The 13,901-nt window shown below is 42.0% G+C and overlaps 1 protein-coding gene across 1 annotated transcript in view; it reads left to right on the top strand.

Annotated features, from left to right (window-relative positions):
* bsnb (bassoon (presynaptic cytomatrix protein) b) overlaps nucleotides 1-13,901 on the top strand; it is a 62,772-nt gene that overhangs the window by 16,555 nt on the left and 32,316 nt on the right. Inside the window, exon 3 of the mRNA XM_071494920.1 lies at nucleotides 5,528-6,316. Coding sequence (XP_071351021.1) covers nucleotides 5,528-6,316 — 789 coding nt within the window. The remainder of the gene's footprint in view (nucleotides 1-5,527; nucleotides 6,317-13,901) is intronic.

Below are 13,901 nucleotides of genomic sequence, written 5' to 3'. Positions count from 1 at the left end.
TTGCGAGTAAAACATTATATATTGAGATTGTACCTGTGTAGTTGTTTGAAAAGCCGGGTTTGAGTTGAACAGAGGCAGAGAGAGATCAATTGACAGAGAGAGGGAAAGAGAGAGAGAGGTTTTGGGAGGAATTTCTTTTTTTGGCCCAGTTTGCAAGGAATTGATAAACCGTTGCATTTCAAGCATCCTGATCCCCAAACTGCAGTGCTCAGCTGCTGTACGTACTGCATGGTGATACCGCATTGTGATCTCTAAGGCAGAGCTTCTTTCTTTGTCTGCATCCTCATTCGGCTGAAGTTTGCTTCTGTGTCTGAACGTGTTCCCTACCCAGCTTTCCTGGGGAGAGATGGACAACATGTTGTCTCACACCTGTCAACAAAGGCAAACTGGAGAAGAAAAAGTGGGACACTGCGCACCTGTGTGATGTATGCAGTGTAACATTGTCTCACGTGTGTGTGTGTGTGTTTGTGAGTGTGTGTGTGTGTGTGTGTGTGTGTTTCTAGACACAGCTATCACTGTGTTCTTTTACATGTTAAATTTGTAGTTATGATCATTCTGTGGTCACAGTGCTGCAAAATTACTACACTTAAAGACATAATTTGTCATCAAATGTAAACAAAGGTTTTGCCCCACCATCAGAAATAAAAGCACATGATTCTAATCTGCACTCAGTTGCTGTACTTTATACTTGTATACTTCTACATTTTGGAGGCAAATATTGTACTTTCTACTCTACTCTAGTTATCTGACAGATTCAAATAATCACTATAAGATATAATCGACTAATAACTTGGACAGTACATATATAATAGTAACAATTAGCCCCACATTTTTCAGCTGCAATATTGAAGTAATGCTTAGACGGTAATGTATCCATAGTTAAAATCCATTAATATAATATATCTGAGTCTGAAATGAAATATTTTTACTTTGAATATATTGTGATGCTAATATGTAGTTTTCCTTTAGTAAAATTTTGAATGCAGGACTTTTAAATTCTCTGGTTATACACGCTAGTACATAGAGTTCCTCTTGGTAACAGCTACATCAGCGCTATAAATTTTTTCTAAAACTGTTACATGAATTATGTTTATAAGCACAGCAGTTAATTGGCTGATATTTTCAGTTATGATCACTTAAAGAAAACACAAGCTAAAAATTACAGATTGTACTTGTAAAAGTAGCAATATCACAGTGATTAAAGAAACGTGCTTATGGGCACTATTCCAGTGCCAGTAAGCCAGTGAGACAGTGAGCCAGTATGGACAATAACAGAGCCTGAAACTCAAGCAGTTACATGAATTTCATTCATTCATTCTCCGTACCGCTTATCCTTTTAGGGTCGTGTGGTCACGTTCACACCTATGGACAATTTCAGAGTTGCCAATAAACCTAACCTGCATGTCTTTGGACTGTGGGAGGAAGCCCGAGTGCCTGAAGGAAACCCACAGAGGCAGAGGAGAATATGCAAACTCCAAACAGATAGCCCCCTGCACCACTGCATCACCATGCCTCCATAGTTCAGCCATCATTAATTTGATTATTTACACACTCAAATATATTAAAATATCTCAACAAGGTCTATATGCATTTTAATGTTTAGCTGCTCTATACATTTCAGTTGTACAGATATAGCAATGCATTAGATTTAATAAACTCATCCATTCTCATTCAGCAGCTGAGAAAACAATCTCACCACAGGTCCATTTAATAGCTGGTCTGAAGCTTATATCATATATCATATCATATAGCATGATAATAGAAGGATTTTGCCCAGTGGTCATACAATTGTAGACAGAAGGTTTCTATTCTTTTCACTTCTTTAGCTTTAGCTTTCAAGACAATGTGGGCAAGAAATAATCTTATCTAGTTCTTATCCAAATCAGCATAAATTCAAAATGTAAATATGTGTGTGAGTGTTGCAGAGGATGCTTTGGTCTCATTATTTGATCCATATCCAAGTCTCAGTGGGTCCCTGCTTCTAAAAGGTTCTATTTCTGGCACCAAGTTGTTCTTCGTGAATCCACAGCGCTCGAGCATCCTGCTGGCAAACGCTGAGTTCTCGCAGAACTGTGGGATCCATTCCCAGCTCATGACCTTTGACGTGCATCATACCATTGCGCGCACACACACACACACACACACACACACACACACACACACACACACACACACACGTCTAGCAAGCTAAAGCAGTAATTAGATCCATGTACGAAGGAAAGCTGGATGAGATCCATCAAAAATGTATGGATGAGATGGAGATACAGATGGAGAACAGAGTTAGAGGGAGTGATGGGATGTGAGAGATGCAGATAAGAAGGAGAACTAAAGACGTGTGAAGGAGAACAAGATGGAGGGTTGCCACAAAGAACGGTTAGAGAAGGAGGGCATGAGACAGCGAGTGTGCAGTGCGTTTGTTTTTTGCTGATACAGATCAGATTTCATAAAGATCCACATGATTGCCTCATAACAAGGGGGGATGCAGGGAGAAATGAGATGGAGAAATGAGGAGGAGGCTAGCAGACACACAATGAAATTGATAAATAGTTGCTCGCCCTCCCTGTAGCTGCTTTCTTTGTTTTTCCGGGTTGTTTTCCACAAAGGGGCTAATATGATTATCATAACTGTAATTTAGAAAGAAAAAAATCAAGGACATTAAGAATGACAAGGAGGAGTTCCCACTTATGAATTTCTGATTGGATGAAGAGTCTCGTCCAGGTGGCTGTTGTATTGCGTCAGTGTTGGCTTATTTCACTGTCCTCGTTACTCTGACTCTCCCCATGGTTCACCTCTACTCCCGGCTTCAGTGAAAACCATGCACTCATCACTCCCTATACTGAGGATTGGCAGGGGACCAGGCAGTAGGCTAAGATATGGCTTAGCCTTTGACTTACGCTGTTTACAATGACTTACTGAAAGACTGACTGACTGAAAAACAGACTTAGAGACACACTGAGATAAACTGTAAGACAGTTAAAGCATTAAAAAGTAACTTATCACCAGCCTGAAAAACACTATTTCACTGTCCTGTTGTGTAAAATTTCAACCTTCACACCTCTGACCACCAATCAGTGGTGCTGGGTGTGGTCTGTTATGCCTGTAACCAGAATGACACCTTCAGGGAGTGTTAAGTTACTCCTTAATGACTTGCCATCTAGTAACATAACACAAGAAGTAAGATGCCTTAGCCAGAAGAAGCGCATGATCTTCCTGACTGGTCGACCAGAGGAAGCAGTCATCAATGAGCACAACACCAGACCTAATGGGAATACTGAATAGATCAGCGATGTGGACAGTGATTCTGTACTTCTGACTACACCAGTGTGGTCTGACACGTGCTATGTTACACCTGTGGCCACTACACAATCATGATATCAGGGCATACTGAACAAGTACATGTCTACATCACTTCATCAAGGACTTTTACCACTGGTGACCAGCAAAACTTGCCTGGTGCGAGACCTCTGAATCACTGCCTGTATCTCAATTTTCCTGAGCAGTTTGAATAGCTGTAATTATGAATGAATAATGACGTGCAACAAAATGACTATACAATCTTATTATCAAACTACAGCAAAATAAGATGTGCACAGCAAGGGTTTCTTGTTTAACTAAAAGTCACAGCACAGCAGTGAGTCAGTGCTTTGCACCATACTACAATTTTGGTCCAGTGACTCATTATACTGTAGCTAAAGTGTAAAGGGACAGCTAGCCCGCTAGCCTGTCTAAAATGTATGGCAGTAAATAACATTATGCAATTAATAAAGAAGTACAAGTTATTACATGGGCACTGTTCAGCATAAAATCAGCATCACATTTACTGAAGCCAATCATATTTAGAGGACCTTTTAGGTATTATTGTCCACAGAAGTATACAGTCATCGTAAAGGTTTGAATATATATGTATACTAAAACTGTGTTGGCTGATTTTAAATTAATGTTATAGTATTAAATTGTACTCCATAGGTAATGGTTTGAGTAATTCTTATAAACATTATAATAAAGGCCTTTTAGAGAATACCACAATGTGTATTTATGTGTGTGTGAGCTAAATCACTATTTTATGGCCATAGGCCTTCCTGATTTCCTGATTCCAGTGCAGAGGTGAAATGATCTTTCTGCATTTCCTGACCGAAATCTTTATAAATCCACCTTTACAGGCTGAAAGGAAATTTTGACAAAGGTATAAAGGAAAAAGCCGGTGGCCAGGCCTCCCACCTCACTCTTTGTGCCCCCGACCTCCAACCCAGCCACAACCCTCTCACAACCTTTCTCCAACAGTATTTATAATGCATTAAGGCATTATGTAATGGCTACGAGTCCAAAACAGCTACAATAGAGCGGCAGCTGTCAAAGCACCAGGATGCCAATTACCACATATGGCCATGTGCCATCACTAGGGCCTCTTTCTGACTTTCACCTTCTTATGTGCCTATATGGCTCAGAAAATGAACAAGAATGAAGATAGGAGAAGCAAAGACATAAAGGAAAAGACAACAGCAGGAGAAACAAGAGGAGAATGGTGGGAGGATTTTAATGAGGAAGGGAACATGTGTAATGAGGGGGAAAGTAAGAGAAGGCAAAAAGGGAAGAGACACAGAAGACGTGAGGGAAGATTACAAAACCATGGGCAGCCATGATTTACTGAAGAAGTCCAGAGTTCACCCCATCTGTCACATTTATTTTCTACACATTTGGTTCTTGGTAAATGATGTTTACCAATAAATGGCCATGCAGAGGCACAGTGACGCTTAAATCCTTCCTCAATGAGATATTTTACACCATTTGCAGTTATTCTTTCATACAATCATTTTCCAAACCCAGATTTTTCCTATTTAGATCTGGCTGGAGGCTATCCCAGCATGCATTGGATGAGGGGAAGGGAAGACAGCCAGTCTGTCACACAAATGGACCAACACACATTACAACAACACACACACAACACATATTAACACCCATAGATAATTTAGAGTGTTTAACTCATCTTACTTGGATCTCTTTGGACAGTGGAAAGAAAGTAGAGCATCCAGTACAACCCTGGGGGAATGAAGAGCAAAATCTGTGTTGTACTTTATCAGTCTACTTTATCGGTTTATTTGGATATTTTTTGAAATCATCTTCAAGAACCCTGTCAGTTACACCAAGTTAGGCAGTCCATCAGCAGAGCAAGGAATAGTTTGTGATCTTGGGAAATACACTTATTTGCTTTGTTGCTGAGTTATATTAGAAGACTGATACCGCTCTGGTGTCTCTACAGTAAATATGAAACTATCATCAGCAGCTGATTAGCTTAGTTTAATAGTATATAGACAGGAAGAAACAGGAAACTTGTCTGGCTCTGTCCAAAGGTAACAAAGGTCCTCAGACCTAAGCATGAGAGCAAAGTGAATTAGCTCATCTCTCAATATGTCGAACTACTCCCTTAAATCCAATTCTCTAATTCTCTTTTATAGATTGAATGGTTAAGATTAGATACTGTAGCATATGGTCACAGTTTTTTTGTTTTTTTTATCATTTTTCTTCACAGGTGCAAGAGTGGCTATGTCTGAACTGTCAGATGCAGAGAGCATTGGGGATGGACATGACCACACCACGCTCCAAGAGTCAGCAACAGATACACTCTCCTTCTAATGCAGCCAAACCAGAACTCAAACCTGACGCTTCGAGTCAGCCTGCACCTCAGACACAGACCCCTCCTCAGACACAGCCTCCAGCACAGGCTCATCCAACGCCTGGCCCTCCCAAACAGACTGGTCCAGCTGGCCCAGGTCAGCAACAAGCTAAGCTCCCCCCAGGGGCAGTCCCTCTCCCTGGCATAGCCAAGGCCCCATCCCAGCCTGATCTATCCCGCAGCTCTCCCGCCCACCAACCCCAGCACCCCCGCCAAGACCAAACTCGCAGCGCAGGGAGCTCCCCCTCACGGCAGCCCCCACCTCCAGAGCAGACGTTTGGGAAGTTGTTCGGCTTTGGTGCATCTCTCCTTAACCAAGCCAGCACTCTCATATCGGAGACCACTCAACCCCAACAACAGCCCCCAAAACCAACCCCCAAACCAGGAGGACCTCCTGGTCCTGGACCTGGGGCAGGTAAACCCTCAGGACCTCACCCCGCACAACAAGGGCCTCGAGCCCCTGCTCAGCAGCAGCAACAGCATGCTCCCCCAGACTCTTCGAAGCCCAAAGCTTGTTGTCCTCTCTGTAAGACAAACCTCAACATCGGCAACACAGAAGAACAACCCAACTACAACACCTGCACACAGTGCCACTCCCAAGTGTGCAACATGTGTGGATTCAATCCCACTCCACACCTAGTTGAGGTAAGATTCTGATTTGATCTGTCTGGCTTTCAACTGTGTGTAACAAAGTGTCATCTGGTCTGCAACAGCTTGCAGACCATGGGTTTGCTAAATGAAATGATTTATTGATGTGTTTCTGTGAAAAATGCTGTGTCACCATGCAGTTCAGTGGGTTTCGTTATTATCCATTTGTGGCTGTCTGGTTTTGGAGTGAATAGGTGCATTTACAGAAAATTCCTGTGTGTATGAATCAAGTATTTGGCTTTAGGTGCTGTCAACAATTGCCTCTGTTTGCTCTGTCTCTGAGGTTCCTCTTATTGTATGTCTGTGCTGGTTATATAGTTTCCTACTATTTTTTTTAACATAGAGAGAGGAACACATTTCTATCAAAATATGTAATGCGAAGAACCGTTCAAAAGAACATTTCTGCACAAGAACGGTTGATATTTGAATTTCTTGGCAGCAGGTTTCTGCATGCAGTTTGTACACACACAGCTCTATGTAAACCTGTGAGCTTCTCCTCTTTCTTCCTGCCTTTCTCTCTCTGTGTTTCTCAGTCAGGACCTGCTCTGTGCTGCTCTGTCAGGGCCTTTCATGTAGTTAGCAGAGTGAAGTCTGCGTTGTGACTCACCTCATCAGTGTGCGCTCTACCCTGAAGCTGCACAGAAATATATGACCATCTACAGGAAATGGAGCCTGATCAAGTTCAATTTAATGGATAATTTTAGTATTGATTAGTCACATCCAGGGGTCAGCTGAGGGTATATGCCTCCCTTAAGTGCTCCCTTGTCCTCTGTCATGGTGGGAATCCAGTGGGTAAGAACCAGGACTTGCAGTGGCTTCCAAGAGCCAGGCAATAACAGAGTTTAATTATGCAAATCAAGTCCAATTGAATGATAGCAGTAATAACAGGCTTTCTGCAGAGCGCTGGCTTTTTATGGGCGAGCCTTGTCTTCCCAGGCATCTGCTTGTCACAGGCACTAGCACAGGCCATTCATAGATTGCTATGGAAACAGAGAGATAATTTGTTTGTCAGGCGTCCCTTTCATGCTTGGCTGCTGAGATGTTGAGAATCTACAAAAACTTTGAGACTGCTGTTGCTCTGTTTTCATGAGAGACTCCGTTATTAGGTGCGTTGTGTTTCTGCTCTGCTGGCCCCATCTGCAACTCAATCCAGCATAAGGTGAATTCTTCCCAAACCCGTGAACAGTTTTTTGTTGTCATTCCATGTGAGCCGGCAGGCGGGTTGCTTCAGATTGGGTGAGAACCATTTGGACATGGTGTGAGGCTTTATACTTTGAGTCTAGGTTTCTCAGCTTGATTTCCACAGCCTGTTTGGCACATTCATCCTCCTCATCCTCGCCTAATCTCTGCAAACTTTTCTGTTTCTCTGCGTCTGCTTTTTCTTTGTCTTTTCCTGCCTGTTGCATGCAGAATTGTGATCATCTGTCTCTTCATGAGGGCGTGGTGACACAGACTGTAGGTGCATCATTTCTTCATGTGTGCCATTGGTCTCTTCGTGTAGTTTATAGAGCATCTTGATTTGGATGAAAGACTGGAAATCCCTTTGAGTTTAATCTGTACTCACAGGCCAAGCAGCTGGGTTGAGTCTGAACTGAAGAAACTGTTTATCAGATGAAATGTATTGAAAGGATAAGGTTGGGATGTTCAGTACTTGTTTTGTCAACATACAGTTACATGAAAACACCAAAACCAACAATACATTAATCTGTATCGCAGTACTTTTTGAACCTCCTTGGCTATCTGTGGTTCTCAGCTCATTGGTTTGTATTTGGTTGGATTTTGTGGAGTTGGTGCTCTAGTGAATACAGCAGCAGAACAGTGTATGAGGGCTCAACCAATAAACTACAGAATCCATGCCCTACATAATGTCACCGAGTTCAATGGTGTGGCTCATTTATGTGTTTTTGATAGTGTCTGAAAAACAATGGAGGTCTAAGCCACACAGGAATAAGTTACATCAGGTTTTGGCTACACAGACAATACCTGTTCTTAAAATAGTAGAATTTGTCTTTGCATTTCCACAGAATTATTGATAAAAAATAAAAAAATAAATAAAAAAAGTAGAATAACACCTGAAAAGAATCTGGATCTTTTCAAAATGAGCTATTAAGTTTACCTCGCATCCAAATGCTGCTGTTTTGTCAGCTGCAGTAAGGAACAGTTTACAGTAAACACAGTCCTCCTGCAATGTTCACAGCTCCAGAAATGCTTCCACTAATAGAAAGTGATGAGGCAAATGTGTAGAAAACACAAATGAGCTGCTGATTATGTGCCAAAGTAATTGAAGCAATTAAAAAAAAAGCCATAAATGGTTAAATTGCAGTCTCTATAAAAAGTATGTGGCCCACCTTAGACTTTTTCAGATTTTGTTCATTTACAAAATTAAATCGCAATGGATGTAACTAGGTTTCGACACTGACCAACTGATGAAAATGCTTCACTCACAGAACGAAAACAAAACTGATCACTAAATAACTGATTATGTTTAACTATCAGACATCCTGTGATGGAATTTTCTGAAGCAGTAGCAACAGAACAGTAGCAAGGACTTTAAAGATGATCTGTCGCTTGTGGAAATCGGAAAAATGTTGGAAATATTCATGAAAATACATTTTCTGTCATCCTATGTGCGACACAATGCATAATTCATTCAGAGCAAATTAGGCAGAGCTGTATCATATATGAGAAAAAAAAGTAGTCATCCCCTTTTTAATCTGTGATGAGACGATGAGTGCCGGCGTCTGTGCGAGAACGAGTTGAAGAATGGAGGAGGAGAGAAAGGAAAGAGGTGATAGATTGAGAAGGAGGAGGAGGAAGAGAGTGAGAATCAGAGATAATGAGTGAGAGGAAGCCAACTGTTTGTTACGTTGCAGAATATTTCACATCAATTAGTGCTGAAAGTCATGTGTGGCTCTGAGTAAATAAGATGTCCTTGTTTTGGGACTGTTTCCTCCCACATTATGCCTCTCAAAGAGATTAAAACCAACCTCGTGTCATCGTTGACTCCCCAGAGTTTGGTCGTAAATAGAACATAAAATGTTTTCACTGGAGTGTCTGCTGCTCACTCTGACTTACAGTACACTGCACGTCAATCCTGATTCCTAAATCGCTCTGTCTTTGTGTCCACTGGCACAGGCTACTCCAGCCTACTGAAGCAGATGCAGCCATGTCTTAGCTCTTTCTTGACTCTAAATAAAGGTAGAGGTGTTTGACACATTGCATTATGTTTCAGTCCCCAGCAGTTTCACAGGCAACATTATTTTCCCATCGCCATTTTTCCCATATGCCTTAGGTTTTGTTCCCATGATTGGGCAGGCATTCTGATCTGACTGTGTGTGTCTATTATTATGATATAGAAGTGTGCCTACTGTTTATAACCAGACGGAGGCCCCGAGTGGATCATTAATGAAAGGCCTGAATTTCTCACAGAACTGTAGAAAAAGTGTAGAGAAACAGAAAACATAGCTCATTAATGATTCAGTGAGGGAGAACATTATGAATAGTTCATGCAGTGTGGAGCAGTGAGAGAGCTGTGTTTGATTCCTCATGTCACATAAGGTCAGTGTGTGTTGATGCCTGTGTGTATGTGCATGCTTGTGTGTGAGAGGAGAAATGAATACATGCATGTTAGTTTTATTGCAGGTGTCTGTTTTGTTAGTTTGAGTATTGGAAGCAGGTTGTATTTAACATATTAGGATCACATATGATTTAAACACTGTACCTCAATTTACAAAAGCTGTAGTTAATCTTTCAGGAATTATATTTGGTCTCTCATATTAAGACATTCTCTTATGATTGCCTAAAGCAAACTCCTCTGCCAGCTCATACCAGATTAATTCCCTCATTTACACTTGTCTGTTCTGCCTAAACATGCCTTTTCAGCTGCTCAATGAGACTCGGTCTCATCTCCCAGAATATTAAGGTGGTTAAGACAAACTCCAGTTTAATATTAGCATATCCTAAGTTCAGCTGTGGTCTAGGCTGGCTCTGGTCACAAAGGTTTGCTCTGCCAGGTACAATACAGAGCTGCAGTAAGGCCATTGTTTAAATAACTTTTTGACAATGACATATTTACCTACAAATGACTCATTTTACATTCTATCTGTTGCTTATCGACTGATTGTCACCTTTACCAGCATGGAGTCATTCTTCTGTGAACAATAAAGCCATACATGCCCACAGGACACACATACATTACAAAAGCTCACTCTCGTGGTCTCATTCTGTAATAATATCAGCTGTGACAGGGCAATTACAGTCAGAGACTGTGCAAAGCGAGACCTTTAAACAGTCTGTAACACAGTCTGCAGGAACTTTATATTGGCTCAGCTATATGTCCCTGGAACACACGATGCAGTAAACTATGCAGTTAGCACGTGATGAAATTTTGATTATGAGAAATTGCAGATAAGTCAATGTGTAGCACAAATTTTAACCTTTACAGATGATGTTTAATTTTAAAACATTTCTTCGTGCAAATGGGACATGATGTTGACTCAGTAGAAGAATCGCTTATAACCAGCAGCTACGGAAAACTATGCACAGACTAAATCCATATCTTGAATTATAGAAATTCTTGATGGAAATTGTATTAATGTCTGTTTTTCATTGAGGACTCCAAATTGCTGGAGACTGCAGTGCGCTTCAATACACGCCCGGCATACAGCGAACATATGTAGAACATGTAGTATTTGTGAATGTGTCACAGCTCAGCAGGAACACAGTTGTCATTTTTCACACAGAGCCACAGTATAGACGAACATGTCATTCTCATTCTCAAACATGCTGGAAGTGTTTTCTGAAGGTTGGCACCAGCGTGTGTCTCCCTCAGGAGTCCCATCCAAAGCCAGATGGCTACCGGCATCATGCATCCAAGCCTGCCGCGCTCAGCCTGGCTGCTCCCAAAGTGATGATGCTACACCATCACAGAATCAAACACCCACCCAGCCTCAATCAGCTGCTTGCCGCCTTTTAATACTTCCATGTTCCTGTGCACCGCATGTGCTTATTCATGTCAGCGCACATACAGTACTGGTCTGAGGCACAAGCATCCAGAGTCACACGCCCACATGCATCTTGCACATGCTGTACACATCGGCATGCATTTATTCACTCCCACGGAAACACAATGCTGGGGACTAACATCCAGTGGGACTTGAATAATATTATTAAAAAGTGTGCAATCTTTGTCAGTTCAGTTTTAAGATGATTGTGTTGGGTTATTTTTTGTAAATTCAGACAGAAATGATTTTATTTGTGATTGATTTGAGTTATTTCAGCAGTCCGTGCATTAGATTGTGCTACCAACTATGATTTTAAAATGGTGCATCTGATCTGACTAGTGTGAAGTAAGAAATTATCCAGCCCTGCAAACACCCACATACACACTCACATACACCACAGATGCCCACTCATATTATTATACTTCACCCTTCTGTTCTCTTATTTCAAATGTATAAAAATGGGTGATCCTGACTTGCCTCGCTGTAAAACCATTTTACCAAAAGCAGGAATAGATTCTCAAGAAATATTGCATTGTTGGCTTGTCTTTATTTATTTATTTATTTTACAAATGTTTTTAGGTCTTCATGCCAGATGCATAAAGTGTTCCCTGTGACTTGTCATTCTTTAATGTGACACTGTGGTTGGTTTGTCCTCTCGTCTCTCTTGTTTCAGTTGTGCTTAGGATGGATCTACACATGCACCCTCCTCCTCTTTGCACGTTTCACTGCTCTTCTCCCTCCGTTTGCATTCCTCTTCTTCCTGTCGACATGCCTTAGTTGGAGACTGCTTGCTTTTGACACATTGATTGAATTGGCAATTACTCCTGGTTGAATCACTCGTGGTTGACATTGCAACACGGGTACTCAGACCTCTTGATTTAGTCTGTGATCTGCTGATTTAGCAGCAACATCAGGGCGAGCATTTTAAAACCCCGCTGCATAATAAGACAGAGCATTTATAAGAGGTGACACAGACACAAACAAAAACAGAGAGACATAGATAAGGTTGTGCGTGCCTGTGTGTGTGTGTGTGTGTGTGTTTTCTTGGTGGTGGGGGGAGTCTCGTGGAAGGAGCTAATAGTTGAGAGTGTTTCTAATCCGTGTTGAGGGAGTGTAGTGATCCCCTTGAGTATGGTGCTTAACCCCAACACACCATTGTAAAGATCCACCCACACAAATAAGTGCCATCTGAGGGTAGTAAGCCTTGTTGGATGATTACACTGAGACAATACCATTTTGACTTTGTCTGATAATAGCGCTGAGGAGACTGTGATGGTGAAACAAAGGTTTTCCACCTAAATCCTTTATTTCCAATGAGGCGGCACACGTTCAATTTGAAGTACATGAGGCATGTTTACCCCAAATCCTTGCACCACAGTTGACTCACTGATATAATTCAGTGTGTGACTGTGCTACTTCATGACAGGAAGATGATGTGATGTACAGCAATGACTGCTTCCTGTTGAGATTATGTGGCACCCAGCACAGATGGCTCGCTGGTTTGGAGGCTTAAATGCCACTCACTCTCATCTCTGGGACCTTTGTGTTTGGCAGCAAGCTCTGGGCTCAGACTGAGCTGGAGTTGCATACACTTTGTCTAGTCTCCTGTTTATAACAGATCTTCTGAGAATACCAGAGGTGATGCTCCCAGAACTGCTTTTACATTCCAATCTTGTTTTTTTGTGATTTTTGAAATGTTGTCTCCAGTACTGTGCTGTTGCCCGATTCTAAACCTGAGAGAGACAGGAAATAGAGGAGGGTGAGAAGAAAATCTACAGTGACTGGCACCTTTTGACACAGGGGCTGCACTGTATGTGCCTTATTCTGCTAAGCGTCTGTGCACCAAGTGTTCATTTTTCATGAGGTGTCTCTGAGGTCAACCTCGACCTGTTCCAAGCCCTTCCTGCTCCAGCCCTTTTGATGAATGACTGTCTGAGGAGCACAGTGACTGTATTGAACTTAAATTACCCATCCAGTTCTTTCCTGCAGTTCTATCTTCAAATGCCCTTCCTCTCCTACCTTGTGAGAGAATGTGCTTTGAGCCTACAAGAGACCTCAGCATTGGCTTAATCACCTCTTCAGAACTCATCATCTTCAAGGCCTGGTGGCTATGCTAACAAGCTTAAGCGATGCTCCAGGGGCCCCTGGCAGCGCCGTGTCTATCCTCGCTGTCAGAGCGACAGAGGTGGGCCAGAGCAGTCCTCCCACCCTCCTGTCTCAACACATCGCTTCACCCACCTCATCGTTGCTCCCACTCTCACTTCCCTGCACAACCTCAGGCATGAGACTACTCCCTAATGCTGGCATTAGAAAATGAAAGAGGGGGTTAGTTAAGTGTGCACTATGCTTAGAGGCTGCAAATACTAAAAGGCTGGCGACAAAAATGTGAGATTATAGTACCGAGACGTGTGGTTGTATGTCAGGGGAACAAAAAAAAACACAGCCAGACAGTTATAATGAAAGGGAGCAGGAGATTGAAAGACAAAATGAAAGAGATAAAGCTCACTGATCGCTCAGATATTACATTTAACCCCTTGTTAATCTTCTCAGTGCTGCAGCTGTCAGGCAGTAGTGGAGAT

The sequence above is a fragment of the Trachinotus anak genome, unplaced genomic scaffold, assembly GCF_046630095.1.
Source record: "Trachinotus anak isolate AG129_WGS33_773 ecotype Australia unplaced genomic scaffold, CSIRO_AGI_Tana_v1 ptg000013l, whole genome shotgun sequence".
NCBI classification, from domain to species: domain Eukaryota; kingdom Metazoa; phylum Chordata; class Actinopteri; order Carangiformes; family Carangidae; genus Trachinotus; species Trachinotus anak.
Note: the sequence above shows the minus strand (reverse complement) of the source record. Positions and strands in the feature narration are given on the sequence as shown.